This window comes from Chroicocephalus ridibundus, chromosome 5 (assembly GCF_963924245.1).
Source record: "Chroicocephalus ridibundus chromosome 5, bChrRid1.1, whole genome shotgun sequence".
Taxonomy (NCBI): Eukaryota; Metazoa; Chordata; class Aves; order Charadriiformes; family Laridae; genus Chroicocephalus; species Chroicocephalus ridibundus.
In genome coordinates, this window is record NC_086288.1 from 82,558,800 (window position 1) to 82,577,473 (window position 18,674).

An 18,674-nucleotide genomic window follows, 5' to 3' on the forward strand; every position below is an offset into this window, starting at 1 on the left:
GTCTTTAAGGTCCCTTCCAACCCAAACCATTTGATGATTCTAAACGAGAGGGCCCCGCAAGGACTCGTTCAGCATCGCATACCCTCAGTCACAGGGCTGAGGGGATATGGACAATTTATTTCTTCATTTTTTCCAGATGGAAAGAGGGAGAAAATTGCCCAGAAATTTGGTAAATTCAGCTATGGCAAAAAAGAAAAAAAGAAAAAAAAAAAGAAGCAGAGCTTCAGTGCCTGGGTGAGAAAATGGTGCAGAGCAGTGTGTTTTAAATTCATTAGTACCTGGTGACGTTTTTGGAACTGATAAACTTTATCCAGGAAGGACTGAAGCTGTAATGCCTCAAGAGAGGTGTCCAAGTAACACCTCCTCTTCCAAAGGGGAGCCATAGAGAACTGAGCAGGCTTACTGAAAAGCTAAACTAAGGGTAAAAGGCTGTCAGGTAGCACGGAGCTTTTTCAAAGACACTGCGTCAGAAGCGGAACGCGTTTACCATGAATCATAAAAAAGCCTGGACAGGAACCAGGGAGAGCCAGTGGGATTGGGAAACAGATGCTGTGAGCAGTAGATGTTCTTTAAATGCACAGGGTGGTGTCCAAACCAGGGAAACAGAAATGAGCACTAATTCAGGCTAAATGGATGTAAATAGTATGATTTAAAAAAAAAAAAAAAAAAAAAGAAGGTTGAGAAATAGCTTACCGAAGTATAAAAGCTGCTATGGAAATATCTTTTTCAAACACCCCAAGCAGGATGCCTGCCAGCAAGTCTGTTGGGCTGCTAGAGGACCAAAATGAAAAGCGACCACTCCAGAAGCAGGAAAGCTAATTAAGGATTTCCGTTGAACTCCTCGCAGTGACCAACGCCAGATACCCAGGGAAGAGAACAAAACCAGGGCAAGCAGACAGGGATTCTCCCCTCTACATGCTCCTATCTTCAGCCAGCTAAGGCTTAGGCACTTTGTAATGCGGAGATAACAGATATCTGCATAACGGCTTCTACTGCATTCTTCTGCCGTGAATAGCCTAATTGCTTTTTTCTCTTTTCTTCTTTTTTTTTAATAAACTCAGTGTTTCCAAAATAATGCAACATAAATTGACAAACTGTTGCTGACACCAGCCTTGTTATCAAGCAAACAGGAGGAAGAAAAGACGAGACCAACTTTTATAAAAGGGCCCTGGGGAGCTAAAGAATTGCAGACTGCTCAGTCTGGCTTCTGTGTTGAAAAGACGCTAGTAATAAATAACAAAATTAGTAAGCCATAGGCACAGCTTTTGTGGAAGAAAGCCATCCAGCAGAATCACACCATCATCCTTCGGAGAAATCAAAAACTATGTGGACACGGTGAGGCTGTTAACAGAGTAACTGAATTTCCAAAGCCTTTGATGAGGTTCTTTGCTTTCTTTACAAGCAAAGTTCTTCATCAACGTATGGCAGGCTAAGACAGAAGATCTCTTAGATTAGTAACTGCTAAAGTGTAAAAACTATCTCTTAATTCCAATTTTTCAAGGGAGTTGTGACTGTGGCAGCGTGTCTGTGCTGGGGTCCGAGCTGTCCACCTCCTCCTCCAGGGCATCGCTGAACAATAAACCCCGTTCTTCGCAGCTGCAACTGAAACGAGTATCGTAGTTCAGGCAGGAGCGCTCACTGCGGGAGCGGATGAATGCGGATGCAGCGTTACACCACTCCTAGGGCGTATACTCACAGATAGACCCAAAACTTGGCGTTAGCACTCAAAAAACCACTCTTGGAGTCAAACGTGGATAGCTCTTTGAGCACCTTAGCGCAGAGTTAGTGAAAGGGCAAACGGGATGGCAGGAATAACAAGGAAGGGATGTGCAACATTCACACAGTAGCTTGATGTCGGTATCTCCGATGGTCCCGTATCACGGGACGGCAGCGTAACAGAGGGCCACGGCAGCGCCGGAGGAGAGGTTAAAGTAACGCTGCCGCCTTCTGCCGGGAAAAGGTCACTGACTCGGGATGACATTAATTCCAAGAGTGTCAAAGCATTTAAAAGACAAGTCTGTGCACAGACAAAGGTCCCTGACGCATGACAACCCTGTTGCAATTTTTGGCTCAAGTGTCCCAGCCCACTGGTTGCCAGGAATGAAACTTTGCCCGTTCTTGTATGTTTTCTCCCAAGCAAGTGTTATTGGCCACAGCCAGAGACAAGTTTGTCAAGAAAAATGATCTCTGGTCAGACTCGGTATAGCTGTATTTTTAAAATTTCATTTTATTTTAAACTACTCCGGACAAGGGGCTCATTATGCTGGAAAAACACCTTGGTTCTTGTTCTCCTGAGCAGCAATTCTCTTCAGTTACCATTTTTTTTTGAGAGGAACACACCTTGTTACCTGCCAGCATTCATCCTCACACCTAGGTCCATTTTTTAGTTCCCTAGCATGGCCTGTTTATCTTGAATCCAAGACCATCCATAGACTTTATCATTTTATTTTTACTTCAGCTTTACCTCTGTGCAGACTCCTCATCACAAAAAAAAAATAAATAACTAGAATCCAGGGAGCAATCAAATCAATATCCTTCTTCCCTAAAGCTAACATTAGTTTTATCGCGGGTCTGAAAGGAGGCAGGGACAACATGTAAAATTCAATATTAATGACTGCTCTTAAAAGTAAAAGGCTGCCACCTATCAGGATAATAAAAAAAGAACCCCAAATGGTAAAAATCACCAAGTTTTAAGAAAAAGTTTTCTGCCAGCAACTGTACAGAGGTTTCAGACAGGGCCTGCAATGCCTGCTGTACTTCTCTGCAACTAGAAATGAGGTGGGAAATGGGTATTGCTCCACCCAAACCCAGCTCGTGCCCCCCTGGTCCCCCACAGCGAGCTGAAAGGCTGCGGTGACATGACACTTCTTCCCCGCTGCCCAGAGAAGCTGTGGCTGCCCCATCCCTGGAGGGGTTCAAGGCCAGGTTGGACGGGGCTTGGAGCAACCTGGGCTGGTGGGAGGTGTCCCGGCCCAGGGCAGGGGGTGGCACTGGATCACAGAATCATAGAACGGCTTGGGTTGGAGGGGACCTTAAAGACCATCTAGTTCCAAGCCCCCTAGCCGGTCTTGAAGGTCCCCTCCAACCCAAACCATTCCGGGATTCTACGGTGCTGTCTTTGAAGTGTTGTACACTGACTTTTACGTACCCGCAATACATTCTTGATTTTGTTTAACCAAACCTATGATTTGCTGCATGCCAACAGAACGGCATAGCTTCAACCTGAAACAGACTGGTTAAAATTCACGTGGCAAGAATACGCGGTGCGGGCGAAATGGAAACATTCTGATGGACCCGACAAACAACGTCCCCAGGCCTCCCAGCGTCACTCCTCGCTGCAGGGCGCAGCAGGAGCTAGGGCTCTGCAGGGCAGCTGAGGCTCCCAGGACCAGCAAAGCTCCTACTGAACCAACAAAGGCAGTCGGCAAATCCTCTTGGCAATGTGTCCCACTCCAAAGTCAAATCTAAACACAGCCGGATTGATTCCCCTTTATTGGCATTTTCTTCCCTCTCCCCCCTCCGTCGGGGACAAGCCCTACGGGGGTCTTCAGCTGCGAGACAGCTCTCGCAGCACCATTTCACTCCCCTGGCACTGCTGGGGAGAGCATTCGGCATCTTCCGCCCAACAAACCTGGCTGCTTCGGGTAACGCCCGAGAATTCCGACGCGTAAAGGAGGAGAAGGCTGACGTGAGGTCTACCTGGATTTGCATGTCTATCAATGAGTAACACGGTCTTTGCCTGGAAGATCCTCCTCAATTAGCAATGCCAAGGTACCGTTAACCAAAAAAAGATGACTATACTGCTCTTCGGCGGGATTAAACTGAATGTTAACCAGCTTTATCAACCAAAATATTAAAGGAATGTACTAAACAGATCAGTTGGAGGAAAATAAAGAGTGGATCCAACAGGCAATAATTTCTGGCCGGTATCGGGGATGAGCAGGAAAGTGAGGAATCCGATACCCCAAAGCGTACAGCAAAATTGGCCGATCTTGCATTCCTTCCCCTCTCCTCTGCCGTCCCCAGGAGGCACTCAGAAGCTATAAACCTTTTAACCTAATTCAGGGCAATTGCAAACACCCCAAGTATTCAATACATATAATATTTGATATAAAGTTGTCTGAAAGATGCCTTTTGTTTACACTGTTTTTCATGCTGTTTTGTTTGCTTGCTTAAAATATTAAATAATAAAACATAACTTTGATTTCAGCTGCTGGCTTTGACCTCCGTGGAAGACTTATCTGCAGGTGCGCTTGGAGGAAAAAGTTCCTAAAATCTGTCTTTTCTGCTCTGATCGGTCACATGGCTGTCTCTCCTGTTCCTCAAAGTATGCGAAGTATTAATTATTCTTTGGGAATTTCTGTTTATTGGTTCTGTTCTGAAGGAGAGCAAAGAGAAATTCTGAGATCATGGCAAAAATGCTTCGGTGCGCTATAGGTGTGGATCTGCCTGTATGCTCGCTGATGCCCTCCCCCTTGGGGAATCATAGAATAGAATCCTAGAATTGCCCAGGTTGGAAGGGACCTTTCAGATCATCGAGTCCAACCACCAGCCCAACCCTGCCCAAACCCCCACTACCCCGTGTCCCTCAGCACCACGTCTGCCCGGCTTTGAAACACCTCCAGGGATGGCGACTCCACCACTGCCCTGGGCAGCGTCTTCCAATGCTTGACAGCCCTTTCCGGGAAGAAATTGTTCCCAATATCCATCCTAAACCTCCCCCGGCACAAGCGGGCTGAGTCACACAGCTGGCCGTTCTCTCCTACCCTGAAAAACGGGAAAACACCCACTACGACGGGCCGCGGCAGAGCCCATGAGCTGGGCAGTGACTGACCAAAGAGCAGCTGGCACAGCTGGACACGCACTGCCCAGAGGTTGGCACCCAGCCCAGGGGCTGGCACAGCTCCACTGCCGGGGACGAGAGCGAAGGCAAAACGGGCAAGTACCTCCTGTCATATTTAAATTCATATACCCCCTCCAACTGCAAAAAAACCCTCAACAAACCCCTTCAAAACACCCCAACCAAAAGAAGGCTGCCAGTCCATCAGTGCGCTCAGCGACCTGTCCTCCGCTGATATTTAACAAGGAAAATTATAGCAACTGCGGATTAGCCTGACAGCAAATTTGGCTCCAGCATACACCAAAGATCACAAGAGACGGCATAAACCTGTTAGTAATTATCGAGCAAATGTTAGTAACTTCCCAGAATTTCCCCACACCAAAGTCGACGCCCTCCCAGCAAGTAAAAAATGTTTTTTCTGAGATTGCTTCCTTCTTTATGACAAATGCGGTGAGAAACTGTTAGAAGACGACTCTCCCATCAGCTCCAAACCCCAAACACCACCAGGGCAGGTCTATACCCCTGTTAATGCAGGTAATTACGCAGAGCTGTTTAAAGGCAATAATATCTCTTTGTTTCTAGTCTCTCTCTTTTTTTTTGTTTTTTAACAAACATTTTAAAGCATTGGAGCGAAAACAAAACTGGAAAAGCTAAGAGCAGTATAGGAACTTCTGCAAGACACAATAAAGCAAAACCATTCTTTCTTAGAAACAAGCCTCAAGAAGTTATGGATTAAGAAAAGATATGACCGTGAAGACTGCGGCTGGACCTGGGACATGCAAATACACGCAATTAGACACTAAAAGGGATGACTTCAGAGATGAATCAATACAGATTAAGTATTCATGAAAGGAATAATTGGAACAGCATTAAGAATAATATATGGAAACATTTGCTACAGTACAGCACTCTTGCCTGTCAGGACAAGAAGCTTTAAGTATTTGGCCTAATTAATATTATTTTAAGCATTGATTAAGCTATATGGAAAGAAAATAATTAAATCCCGTAAAAACAGAACTAAAAGGAAAAAAAAAGTTTGCTTACTCTTCTTGACGCAAGTCATTAACGCTCCGATCTAGTGAGATCATATCACTGGCCACCATATTAAACCCAAACTCTTTAATGCTGGCTTGAATGGATTCTTTGTAATCTGGTCCTAAAACATATGGCTTCGCTTCCTCTCCAGGGCCACCAACAACTCCGTGAGGCTCAGGCTCTTTGGGTTCAAAATTACCAAGGACTCCAGGTCGTAAAACAGGATCTCGGTATACAAATGTCTGAGGCTTAAATGTGAGATACTGCCTCTGCATGATGTTCTGCTGTTTGTTATCACCACCACCATGATGATTTAGTTCATTTTTGGCCTTGTTTTTCCTTCGAATGGATTCCAAGTCCACTTCCACACCTTCAACATGAGGCCAAGGTACCACAGGTTTGAACTTCTCGTTTCCTAGTCCATGGTCTCCTTTGTTGGGCACAGGTCTGTTGACTTCGTTGTCATCCTAGATATACACATGGAGAAACAGCAGGAGATCATATAAATTTATGACCCTTTATTTATTTAAATCCAGTACCTTAAAATACATGTTAAGCAAGAAGGGAGAAGTCCCTGTTAAGGGGTGAGGGGTCTGGAGCACAAGTCTGGTGAGGAGCGGCTGAGGTAGCTGGGGGGGTTCAGCCTGGAGAAGAGGAGGCTGAGGGGAGACCTTCTCGCTCTCAACAGCTCCCTGAAAGGAGGGGGTAGCCAGGGGGGGTCGGGCTCTTCTCCCAAGGAACAGGCTGTGGGACAAGGGGAAATGGCCTCAAGTTGCGCCAGGGGAAGTTTAGGATGGACATTAGGAACAATTTCTTCATGGAAAGGGCTGTCAAGCATTGGAAGAGGCTGCCCAGGGCAGTGGTGGAGTCGCCATCCCTGGAGGGATTTCACAGCCGGGCAGACGTGGTGCTGAGGGACACGGGGTAGTGGGGGTTTGGGCAGCGCTGGGTTGATGGTTGGACTTGATGATCTTAAAGGTCTCTTCCAACCAAAACGATTCTGTAATTCTATGAACACGTTTTACTAAAGCAACCAGCACCTTGAGAACATCCCCAGCTGATGTCCACCCTTATCCTGGTGAGCAGGCATGGAAGTGGCCTAATGCCCAGAACACCCCTAAAGAGCAGCACCCCTCGGATGTGTCAGCTGGAGCCCAGCCCAGGCTGCACCAGAGCCACTGCCCTGGCCGGGAGCATGGCCGAGCCTGCCAGGGGGGCATGGAGGGGACAAGGATGCTGTGTGGAACCTGGCACCTTGGGGACACGCCTGGACACAGGGGGCCCCAAGGCCACTGCAGGGCCTTGGTGGTCACCAGCTACAGCCCCAACGTACTCCTGTGCTGGAACGGGTGCCATGACTAGATGTCCCCTAGCAAACAGGTCATCTCATCCCTACCCTCCATCCCCAACGTGCTCCCACCAGCCATGGCTCCCTCCGTCCCCGACGTGCTCCCAGCAGCCATGGTTCCTCCATCCCCGACATGCTCCCACCAGCCATGGTTCCTCCATCCCTGAGGTGCTCCCACCAGCCATGGCTTCCTCCATTGCGATGGTCTGGGAGCCATGCGGAGAGCAACAGGCCAAACCAAGATGCTGCCCCGATCTGCTCTGCTGCATGGCCAGAGGGACCGACCCGCCTGGGGAAAGGAGCTGCCAAACTGGCACCTCCTGCATCCCCGTTTAGAACAACTTCACCATTCTACAGCACTCCTCCCTGCCTCCCCACCGAGAGACGTGAAGTTCTCACTGAGAAGAAAGGCTGGGATTTCGAAAACTGCTCGGCATGTTCATCAGCGAGGGTGGTGGGGTTCAAACAAGGGTGGGTGATGTTGAAGAACCCAGGCAGAAAGGCTCTGAAACATCTGAGTGTGAAGTCTGCAGGGTACCACAAACCCACCCATGAACGCCCCCCCAGAACAATCACTGCTTTTTCCAGTACTGCTGTCCAAGAGGACAACAGGGAAATGCTGCTGAAAGTTCAGATTTCTCTTTGTAAGCAGGACAGATGTTGGATCAGACCGAAATCTGCAGTGAACAATGCACACGTTTCAGCAACGTCTCACTATCTATTCACAAACACAGGATCAAACAGAAAACTGAGACCAGGAGGGTGTCACCTATTCAGACCTGCCGGCGGCAGGAGAGCTGCACAGTTAGAGCAGGTCTCATCCACTCGCACCCCGAAATCCTTCCGATTCTCTGGACAATGCCTCCAGTTGCTCAACAGATCTCCCAGCGATGGTGTTTCCTCATAACTCAGCAGAAGTTTCTCACATCGCCTCTTCTCCTTTCAGTGTGCACTCCTCAGAAGATTTCATTTCCATTGTCTCTGTAACCTCACTTTTGAGGGTGAGAAGATGCAATTAGGTTCCCCACTAGACTTTTCTCCGGCCAAACCAAGCCGAGCTCCTCTCCCCTGTCCATGACCGTCTCAGCTGCGGCAGCCCTCCCACCTCCTCGGCAGGTCTTTGCCAGGTCCCCTCCACTTGTTAACACCTCTCCTGTGCCAGGCAGCGCCGGAGGAGACCCAGCCATGGTGCTCCAGAGGCAGGAGTGTTTGGGAACCAGTCCCCATCCCTTGGCTCAGTGGTGAAGCCATCATGTGGTGCACCTCTACTGCACCAAGGGCACAAGGCTGACTCACCTCCGCCTTTAACTAAACCACACAATACTTACTACTACATTACAGCATTTGCCTCACATTCTGCATAATAGCACCGGAGAAATTAAGGAAAACCCAGTATAAGATATGTCTAGGTTGACACGATAACAGCTGGAGTCAGACTGGCACCAATTCAAAAATAATCAGGTTTATTCAAGAAACTTTCCAACCTCTCTGCTTGTTCTAGTTTAAACAGGGAAGACGCACAAAATGCAGAAGTGTTACGTTATTCTGTTCTTCCATCACCGTTTTTTGAGGAACTGAAAAGCCAGCATGAGAAAGGGGAGGACGAGGGCACGGGAAAAAGGAACATTTTGCCAGGAGGCAGAAGGCTGCCATGGATCTAAATAAAGCCCTGAGAGGCCTTTTGAACAGAGCATCATCTCTCCCTGAGCCTAGAAATGAAAAGGACGGCTGTGCCACTTGACTGCCAGAGCACTGCCGAGCACTCAGCTCTTACCAGCTCGCATCCAGTTCCTACAGGCGCCAAGGAAACGGTGGGCACCATCAGGAAGGATGCTGCAAGAGAGCGTCATTTTGACCGCACAGAATTTTGATGCACTCACACCCTCAGTAGTACTAAGTTCTGGTCTGTGCATCTCAAAAGGACATTTTGGAGCTGGAGAAGGTACGGCGTAGGGCAGCCAGAAGGAAGGAGGGTGGACCTTAACACCAGAAAGACCGGACCAGAAAGCCTGGTCCTCCACCTTAAAGACTGCGGTTTGGAGAGGTGATGGCTGAGGGGCGTACGACTGAAGTTTAGAAAATCATGAAGGTGATGGAGAAATCGAGTGGAACACCAGTTTACCCTAAATACAACAACTGGGGGCACTTGATGAAATTGATAAGAGGTGAACCAAAAAATGTTCTTTGCTCAGTGACCTCCTGGGGCACAGGAGGCCGTAGGGAGAGACGGTACCAATGGCTGAAGGTGGGATGAGACACCGTGATGGATGATGGGCCCATGAGCGGACTGTAAAAAGACCGGGCAGGGAAAAAGAGTTTTACCTTCAAAAAACTCAAATTGAGCAGTTGTGGAAGCCGGAGGAGTCCAAAGCGGGGGGCGATGGTGGGCAGCCAGGCTCTCAGCCACCCCCCACCTCCCCAGGCTGAATCCGGCCCTCGGTCCGGCTGAGACGCCTGTGCTCCGTACGAGATTAAACATCCTTCCACTCCACCAGCTATAAAACAGCTAGGAGCTGCCACTTCGCCAGTCCTCCGACTGAAACGTAGCACTTCTCCAAGTAATTTGTTTATTGTGCTGTCGTCAGAACCATGACTTGTATTACATTTAGCCTCGTTATAACTGTTATGCACAATTTGCATTATAATGCACTTATTTGCTGTTCCCTTCCAGACACTAAATATATTCCATTTTTTTCAGGCCTAGGAAAATATTGCATAAAGCAGGAAAATGACACACAAACACAGCGAGACAGCCTGTCACTTCTTTCCTCCAATTTCCCTGTGCCTGGGACAAACGCGATTGCCACGGGCTGACCCTGCGGCACCACACAGCTGCTCCCGCCTCCCCCCTCCCCGCTATGAAGAACATGTAACTCCGTCTCAGCATTTTTAAAAAACACAACCAAACCAACCCAGAAAAAAAAGGAACCAAGAGTGTTTAAGCGCATGGTGCGCTCCACAGCTCCGGGAGGTTATTGGTTTCTCCAGGGATAACCAAGACAAAGGTCTTCCAAATGCTGTCTGGAACAAAAGCAAAACCAAACCATAACGACAGAACCATTTTTGCCATCACGTGAGCCACAATGCCTCGGTTAGGAGCTTCTAGAGCTTCTCTTTTATGAATTATGACTTCCCCTACTTTTTTTTTTTTTTTTTTAAAAAAGATTTAATGACATCTCTCCAAAATGGAAGTAATTTTTAATCACTGTGCCTCACTGATTAGAAGTTTGGCTCAGCTAAAAATCTGCAAACTTCTAAACAATTAATAAAACAATGACAGTCAAACTGGAAGGCATATTAAAAAAAAAGAAAAAATCGCAACAACCTTTCTTAAGTGGAAAAAACAAGATAGTCTTAAAATAATTTGAAAACCTTTGGAAGAGACCAAGGCAATGACGCCGAGGTGAAGGGAGGTCTGGGAAGAAGGAGCCCGACACACATCTGACCACTGCACTTCTGGGTTTCCCAAAGATGAGGGAAGAGAAGAAAAACTTTGCGAATTCTCTCACATCTGGAGACAAACAACAAAATGATCTCATTGTATCTTTACAAAGGACTCACAGTAAGCCGTTTACACACAGTAATATAGAAAAATGTTTATTCCACAGATTGTTTTTTTCTACAGGGCCAGACCTAGGATTCCCTGCCAGCTTTTCCAGCTCCGGTTCAGGAGCTTCTCCATTTTTGAAAGGTTCTTTCCGCTCCCTGGGGATGACGTCTGAGTCACTGCAACGGCTGGGTCGGAAACACTGAGGCGGTATCAATGCAGTCGATCCCCGTACAAAAAAAGGAGGTAGTTGGTGTCTTTTCTTTTTTTTTTTGTTTTGTTTTTAAATTAGGTTCTTCCTTTTTGCAAAAGAGAGGAATGCAATTGAAGGTATATAACTGTAGCCTTTTGGAAGCGTGTTTCCAAATTATACGACATAAAAGAAGAAGGCGGGAGAGGCCAGCGCAGCGCCGCGAGGTCGGTCAGCCGGCAATAAAACGGAGCACGGCAACGTTGCGTAACCTGCTTTTCTTCAGCCAACCAGTTCCCGACTGGCAACTCCCTGCAACTCCCTATGAAATAATGTCTCGAGTACTAACTGCCGTTAAAAAAGCAGATTTGCTTCATTTCTAAAATAGAACGTTATCCTACCGAGAAAAGTTTGCTACTTCAAAGCGACGCCTATAAAAGCAACCTGCTCGTCTAGACAAAGCCCACTGATGCACAGACAATGAAAAGGGGAGTAATTAAGTAGAATCCAGCGGTATTCTCATTACTGAGGGTGCAAAAGGAAATTAAAAAAACCTTACTCCCTCAGAATATGCATGTTCATGCCCAGCTGATTAAAGACCGATACCGAGCGTTGCAATATTTTGGTGTTCCTCACGGAAAATGATAAAAAAGGATACACTTTAATATTTTAGTAACCCAGGAGGCCAATCCCTCCCGTAGTTCTGTTTTCTCCAATCCGGCTTTTACCTTCCTTAGCTCTTGGCTGCACCTCCACTCACCAGGGAAGGCAAATGCAACATACCACCTTCTACCGTACGGAAGGTTCAAGGACTTCCAAGCGGGGAGGAATCAATAGAGCTCGGAGCTCCCCTGACACGAGTTCCTCTTCTACGCAGGAGAGAAGCATTCTGAATAGAGCCCGTCACCGACACTCTGTGGGAGACCACGCAGCTATCCGTTTCAGTTTGGTGCTTCAGCAAGGACTTCAACATACTTAAAAGATTTTGCTTTGTTTACCTTGACTTAATGCAGCCCCACTCCTAGCTTACGGGGGAAAAAAAGGCCACTTGAGAAAAATTGTTATTTTCAATTATTTGAGAAAACAGGAGGCAGCTGGTTTAATTTATACAGTTAGCTTGTTAAAAAAAAAAAAAAGACTACAAGCTGGATTCACAGATTTCCTTATTGACTAGACTCATGCTGGGAAGATACTGAAATAATGCCTGTTCTCAGCCAGGCTTCTAGCGTGATTCTGCTCTACCAGCTAATGAGAGAGAGGGGAAAAACCCAACACGTAGTACATTTTGGTTTGTTTTGAATCATTATGTGTGGGTCTCACTTACCAGGCTACAGTTCAGGGCAGAGATGGGAAGAATAAAGTGCCACACTGAATTACGTAGTCCTGCAACTATTTTTGTGCCACATGGTAGAAAAAGACTCCGCAACACTCCTATGACCAAAAACAGAATCACAGACTGGTTTGGGTGGGAAGGGACCTTAAAGCCCCCCCAGTGCCACCCCTTGCCCTGGGCAGGGACACCTCCCACCAGCCCAGGTTGCTCCAAGCCCCGTCCAACCTGGCCTTGAACCCCTCCAGGGATGGGGCAGCCACAGCTTCTCTGGGCAAATCTAGAAGACTTTTCAGTATACAGGGTCAAACACAGACAACAAGGAAAATCAACATCTCCAACAGCCTATTTCTGAAGAGATTTCACTCCAGATAGCCTTCAGGATAAATAAAGCAAGCAGTGATTCCCACAACCCAGCTGGCTGACTGGCAAAGGGACCCCAGAAGATTGCCCACTCCTGCCACTGCCACCACCCGTGGTGACCTCCACCCCAGCCGTCAGGAGCTCTCGTGGCTGCAGGGGGGAACCAAAACCAAAAGCACACACGGACGGAAAAACACAGCCTCTCAAACAAGGATAAAGAGTTATGACACAACCGTGTCACTTCAGAGAATAAATAAATAAATGGAGTCTCCGTCTCTGGAGACATCCCAAACCCGCCTGGACGCGTTCCTGTGCCACCTGCTCTGGGTGACCCTGCTCTGGCAGGGGTGGGACTGGGTGATCTCCAGAGGGCCCTGCCAACCCCGGCCAGGCTGGGATTCTGTGAAATAATAAAAAAGCCCTTCGTAATGATCACAAATTCTTGCACAAAAAGGTCTGTTTTAAGCTCCACATGCAGCAACTGCCTTCAAGTCGTATTTTGCAAAAGCTTCCATCAAACATTTTCACCAGAAGGCAACCGCCTTGACTCAGGTTAGGGCAGAAGCTAGACCAGGAGAATTCTTCTGTCCAATAGGAGCAGTGGCACCGAAGCCACCTGGCTTGCAGCGGGCACTCGCTGTCACCGTGATGGGGCAAAACTGGCCCTTCTGCTCTGGCTTCTTCTGGCAGCCCGTTTCAGAGCCACTCCGATGGCAACGGAGCTCAGCAGTTCCTGCCCTGACTTTTACAACTCATGTGGCCTGAGAACAGAGCACTTACGGGAATGGGAGAAACACAGAGAGAAATTACAATTTTACACTAAATTATAAAAAACTTCAGAAGTTTAAAAACATGTGCTTGAAAAATAACAGATTGCTAAGTCACTGTAACGGCATGCTTTGTGCAACCCAAGTGAAAAAACCATACTGTTGGTGGTATTCGTCACCAGCATTTCCAGGAAAATGGGGGTCCGTAAGTAATGTTCTTGTGTCCACAGCTGCCCTCAACTTTGACAGACAGATTGACAACGTGAAAGTCCATCGTGCAGCCAATACCATCTCGCTGTAGTAGATTTTTGCCCTGTTAAATAGTCTAGAGGAAACAAAATGTACTTATACAAGACCTAAAACACACCTATTAGCGTTAAAACTGTGCTAGTTATGTGATACCAACACGGAATAAGTTTTGGAAGGCAGAACTTGACTACGGGTTGGCACCACAGACCCATTACTGTGGTGCCATCTCCAAAGACCAAGCAATCCTACCAGACCGCCTACTTTTCAGAGGGTTCTACACAAGGCTTGGTCGGAAGCCACTTACAGCGCACAGAGAGAATTCCCCCCAGTATTAAAAAGAACTTGACGATATAAACAGGCAGTCATTACATTACATGCATAATTTTTATATATATTCTGTTAACTAAAAAAAAATGTGTAACTCTGAGGGCCACAAGCAGCTTTGGAGAAATGTGTGTTCAACCATAGCTTTATACTGCTGTGTACTGCACTCCCTCCTACATCCCCCAACAAAAAATAAAATGGCTTTTTTAATTATTTGTTTTTTAAAAAGCAAGGAAATTTCCCCCTTCCCTTGCTTCTTAGCTCTCACAGCACCTCGCAAGCCGGTTGATGCATTACTCGTCGCCCTGCAGCACCTTTTGCCCAGCTCGCGCTTCCTTGCCCCATTTCTCTCAGTTCCCCAGGAGCTCCCCGAGAGGCAACTCTTTCGCCAGGGAGAGATACCTGTAATAAAACTGCTAGTCGGCAGCGCTGCGGAAAATCCCTTTTCCCACTCATTCCGTACGTCCTCTCTGGTAAGGCAGAACAGGACAATCACTGCTGTTTACACTTCCACACTCACAGAACTCTTAGTTTTCAATAGATACCAGCAGACCACAGGCATAAATAGCAACTCAGCCCATGGACCAAAAAATAACGAAGCAGCAGCCTCTTTGAGGCCCAAAATTCCCCGAGTCAGCCGAGGCAAAACAACTGAGGGGAGTAAAATCAACAATTTTCTTCTATCTTATGCTTGACATTCCTGAGATTTGAGAGCATCGCTTATGGGAAAGCAAGTGGCACCTTCAAGAAGAAGCAGGGCACATAAAAAAGGAGAGGAACTGTTTGTAAAAATGTGACTTTGGCACAAGGTGTACGTTCTGCTATTACAACGGAGTTTGACAGAATTTAGCATTCAAGTTCCGAGTGACTTGCATTAATCCGTATCACTGATTCAAAGAACCAGCAGAACCAACTTCTTGTGACCTAGTAAAAAACCTGCCAATATTGACTAACATCAGAGGTCATCTCTGCTGGTGTTTGAACCTCTGAGGGGAAGAAAGCCACTGAGGAAGATGAGGCTCAGTTTCTCAACTTTATTTTATTTTTTAAAAGGTTGTGGTAAGAGTTCCCTGGGCAAAAAGACCAAGCAGCTCTTCCTGTCCTCTTGGATTTCTGCGAGGGTCCTGTCTGCTTTGTCACAGCGGCAGCGTCCAGCTGGGACAGTGGCCCCAGGCCATTGCGTGCCCCCTGCCACGGCCGCAGCCCACACCTCCCAAGGTCGCTGCGTACAACGCCGTAGGACGCTGTGGGAGCCCTCGGGTAACAACTCCTGTGGAAACTGTCTCCCCCTCCTCACCTTCCGGGTTTGGGGTTTTTTGTGGCGTATCTGTAAATATAAGCAACTCCAATATTCACATTTCTAACAGTGCAAGAGTATGTATTTTCAGCTGAAATAACCTGATTGCTCCGCTATTTGCCTAACAGATGGGAACGCCATAAACCCCGAGTTTTACCTGTTCAGCTGCAGAGTACTGTGTTTAAAGATCTACAGCCACGTGTGGGTAAGTCAGTGTGACACCCGCCTGAGCACCCCATTTAAACACAATGGTTCTGTGGCAACGTTCTCTCTCACTGGCAAGGGGAATCGCTCTGAGCTGACGGCACCGGTGGCACGTACCTCGGGAGGTCCCGCAGAGCAATGCGGTCCTGACCCAAGCGCCACTTCGGCTTGTCCTGCATCACCCCCCGCCGCCTCCCCCACTCTTCTGATGTGCTGGCTCCGCCACAGCCTCCTGCGGGACTCTATGTCACCTGTGAACACCGTGGTGGCACTCCCGTGCATCTGGTCTAGACCCAGCAACTGCCTCCACCCAGCAAGTTTCAGTGACCGCCCTCAAGAGAGGAGACTACCCACGGATCTGGAGCCAGACCAGTCTGTTACTGGGGAACACCACTGGCCACCCAACCCTCGCAGACTTCTCTCTGTCCCTCTCAGCTTCAGTGAGATGTAAGAGTAGAAAAAGGACAGTGGAGACATGGCCTGTACTGACCTATCTCAGGTGGTGCCTCCTCCGGAGAGGCGCAGAGCTGCTCAAATCCCCCTGCGACTGCCAGTTTCACAATTCGACTCCTCTCTCTGACCGAGAGCAAGTGAAAACAAAGGCACCGAGTGCTTCAGAACAAATTACGGACAAAAATAGCAGTCTTTTATTGTCCTCATTTTTACTGGCACTCAGTGGTTGGGGAATATCGAACCAGCGGTTAAACCTCCCAACTTGCCTGTTACACGTCCCACCCTTCCACTCCTGGTACCGTCACAGCTTGTTGTCCCACACAGTGGCTGCGTTGAAGAAGCCTGGCCAGGGATCCACGTCTCTCACAGCCTCTGCTTAGGAGATGCCCGAGAACTCTGTGGAGGTGACCACAGGCAACACAACACACCTCTCCTTGCGGCTCTGCATCAGCAATAGCGTGGCCAGCAGGACTGGGGCAGTGACCGACCCCTGGACTGGGCACTGGTGAGGCCCCACCTCAAGTGCTGTGGCCAGTTTTGGGCCCCTCACCACAAGACAGACACTGAGGGGCTGGAGCGTGTCCAGAGAAGGGCAACGGAGCTGGTGAGGGGTCTGGAGCACAAGTCTGGTGAGGAGCGGCTGAGGGAGCTGGGGGGGTTCAGCCTGGAGAAGAGGAGGCTGAGGGGAGACCTTCTCGCTCTCTACAGCTCCCTGAAAGGAGGGGGTAGCCAGGGGGGGTCGGGCTCTTCTCCCAAGGAACAGGCCATGGGACAAGGGGAAATGGCCCCAAGTTGCGCCAGGGGAGGTTTAGGATGGACATTAGGAATAATTTCTTCCCGGAAAGGGCTGTCAAGCATTGGAAGAGGCTGCCCAGGGCAGTGGTGGAGTCGCCATCCCTGGAGGGATTTCAAAGCCGGGCAGACGTGGTGCTGAGGGACACGGGGTAGTGGGGGTTTTGATGGTTGGACTTGATGATCTTAAAGGTCCAACCTAGGCAATTCTATGGTTCTATGTCATCTGTGATAGTAATTACGGAGATCTAAAGTAGAAAGACTCAGATAAATACCTGAATATACAGAGAGTAAAGAAATCTCTGCTTAACTTTGTAACTTAAGGCTAGTCTTCGAGCAGGAAAAACAGCCTCACCATTAAGATTTCAATCATTTTCAAGTAACACAAATACTCTTAAACTGAATTATAAATGAAGCTGCTGCATTATCTAAGGCAACGTTATATTTTAGCCTCTCCCAAGTTCTAGAAATGGAAAGATGTTGGCACTAGTAGCCTATGCAATAAAAAGAAACCAAACCACATTTGTAGCTGCTTGCTGCAGAATAATGGAAAAGTTGTTAGAGGACCCTGGGGAAGACAGAAGAATGATCCAGAGCCTCCTAGATCCTCTCCTTCCAGGCAGCACACCAAAGGTGACAGAAAGGCTTTTAAACTCGGAACAGCAAGAACCGGGTACAAGTTTATTACAACTAGAATAATCAACATTTTCAATGGAAGAAAGGCAAAGTGATCAAGCGGGACAGAACATAAATAAAAGAGCATAAAAGCAAGTATCTCCCTAACCACTCATCTTTTCAGGTGTGTTTTTGCTTCTTGTTGATGAAGTGGCTTTCTCTGTTGCATCAAAGCACCATTTCCCTGGTCCCCAAGAACCAGAGACCACAAGAGACCGCACGCTTTCCTTGCCTGCAACAGCCCGGCCCGCTCTTCTCAACGGAACGTGCCACAAATGGAGAAAAGACAAATATATCACACGTGGGAAGGCAGTTTAGGGTCAGTACTCAAGACTGGTCTAATCAACCACCTGCTGACCTGCAGCCTACACCGTCACAGTCCCGCGTCCTGCAGCCGACACCGTCACCAGCCTGTATTCTGCATGGCCTTTCAACGGCAAACTCCCAGAGCGCATCATCCACAGTAACGCATTCTCCAACAGAGACGGCGGCGACTACGACCCCCATGCCAACGAAGCAGCACCCCTTCGCTGCGTTTACCCTCAAACGCACCATATGGGTTGCTATAACATAGACGATGCTATACCGTAGATGCTATACCATACATTTACAAATGTAAAAATAAATAAATAAATAAATAAAATCAAATTTGTATGCCAGTTGACTCCCTTCATGCTACATTAACCCATTAAAATATTGTATTGTAATTTAGTTGTTCAGAATGCTAATACGGTAACAGCCAAGCGCCACGAGCAAGGAGAGCACCAAGCCCTGGGACACAGTTGTCATTCTACTGCGGCACCAAGGAGAAAAACCCATCCCAGGTGAGCAAAGCCCACACTGACCCCTCTCTTTCTAAAGAAAAGTCTATTTTCTTGTCTGGTCTTGAGAGCCGAGACTCTAATGATCCAATTGCTTTCCATTTTCCCTCTTTTCCTGAAGCAACTCTCCACTGAAGTCTTAGGAGATGTCAAGTTGCATCTACGCGCAGGAAGGACAACACTTATTGCCTAGGAAGTTAAACCTTGTTTTCTCTTAAGAAACTTAATGAAAATAATTCTTTTTCAGCTCTCAGCCTGGCGGCAATCCAGGGGGGACCTTGCTGCGCCAGAGGTTCAGCAAGGTGACTTGTTCCTTAAGCACACGTGCCGGCTGCTGCAGGTACCACAGGAGGAGCAAAGCGGCAGCAGAAGTGATGCATTTCTACGCAAAAAGGGGAACAAACTGGCTTCTAGGGACACAGCCGAGCCCAGAAAAATG

The 18,674-nt window shown here is 47.9% G+C and overlaps 1 protein-coding gene across 2 annotated transcripts in view; it reads right to left on the minus strand.

Annotated features, from left to right (window-relative positions):
• GALNT7 (polypeptide N-acetylgalactosaminyltransferase 7) overlaps positions 1-18,674 on the minus strand; it is a 71,450-nt gene that overhangs the window by 34,791 nt on the left and 17,985 nt on the right. For both annotated transcript variants that reach the window (XM_063336612.1, XM_063336611.1), the window contains exon 2: positions 5,885-6,342. In XM_063336612.1, coding sequence (XP_063192682.1) covers positions 5,885-6,342 — 458 coding nt within the window. The remainder of the gene's footprint in view (positions 1-5,884; positions 6,343-18,674) is intronic.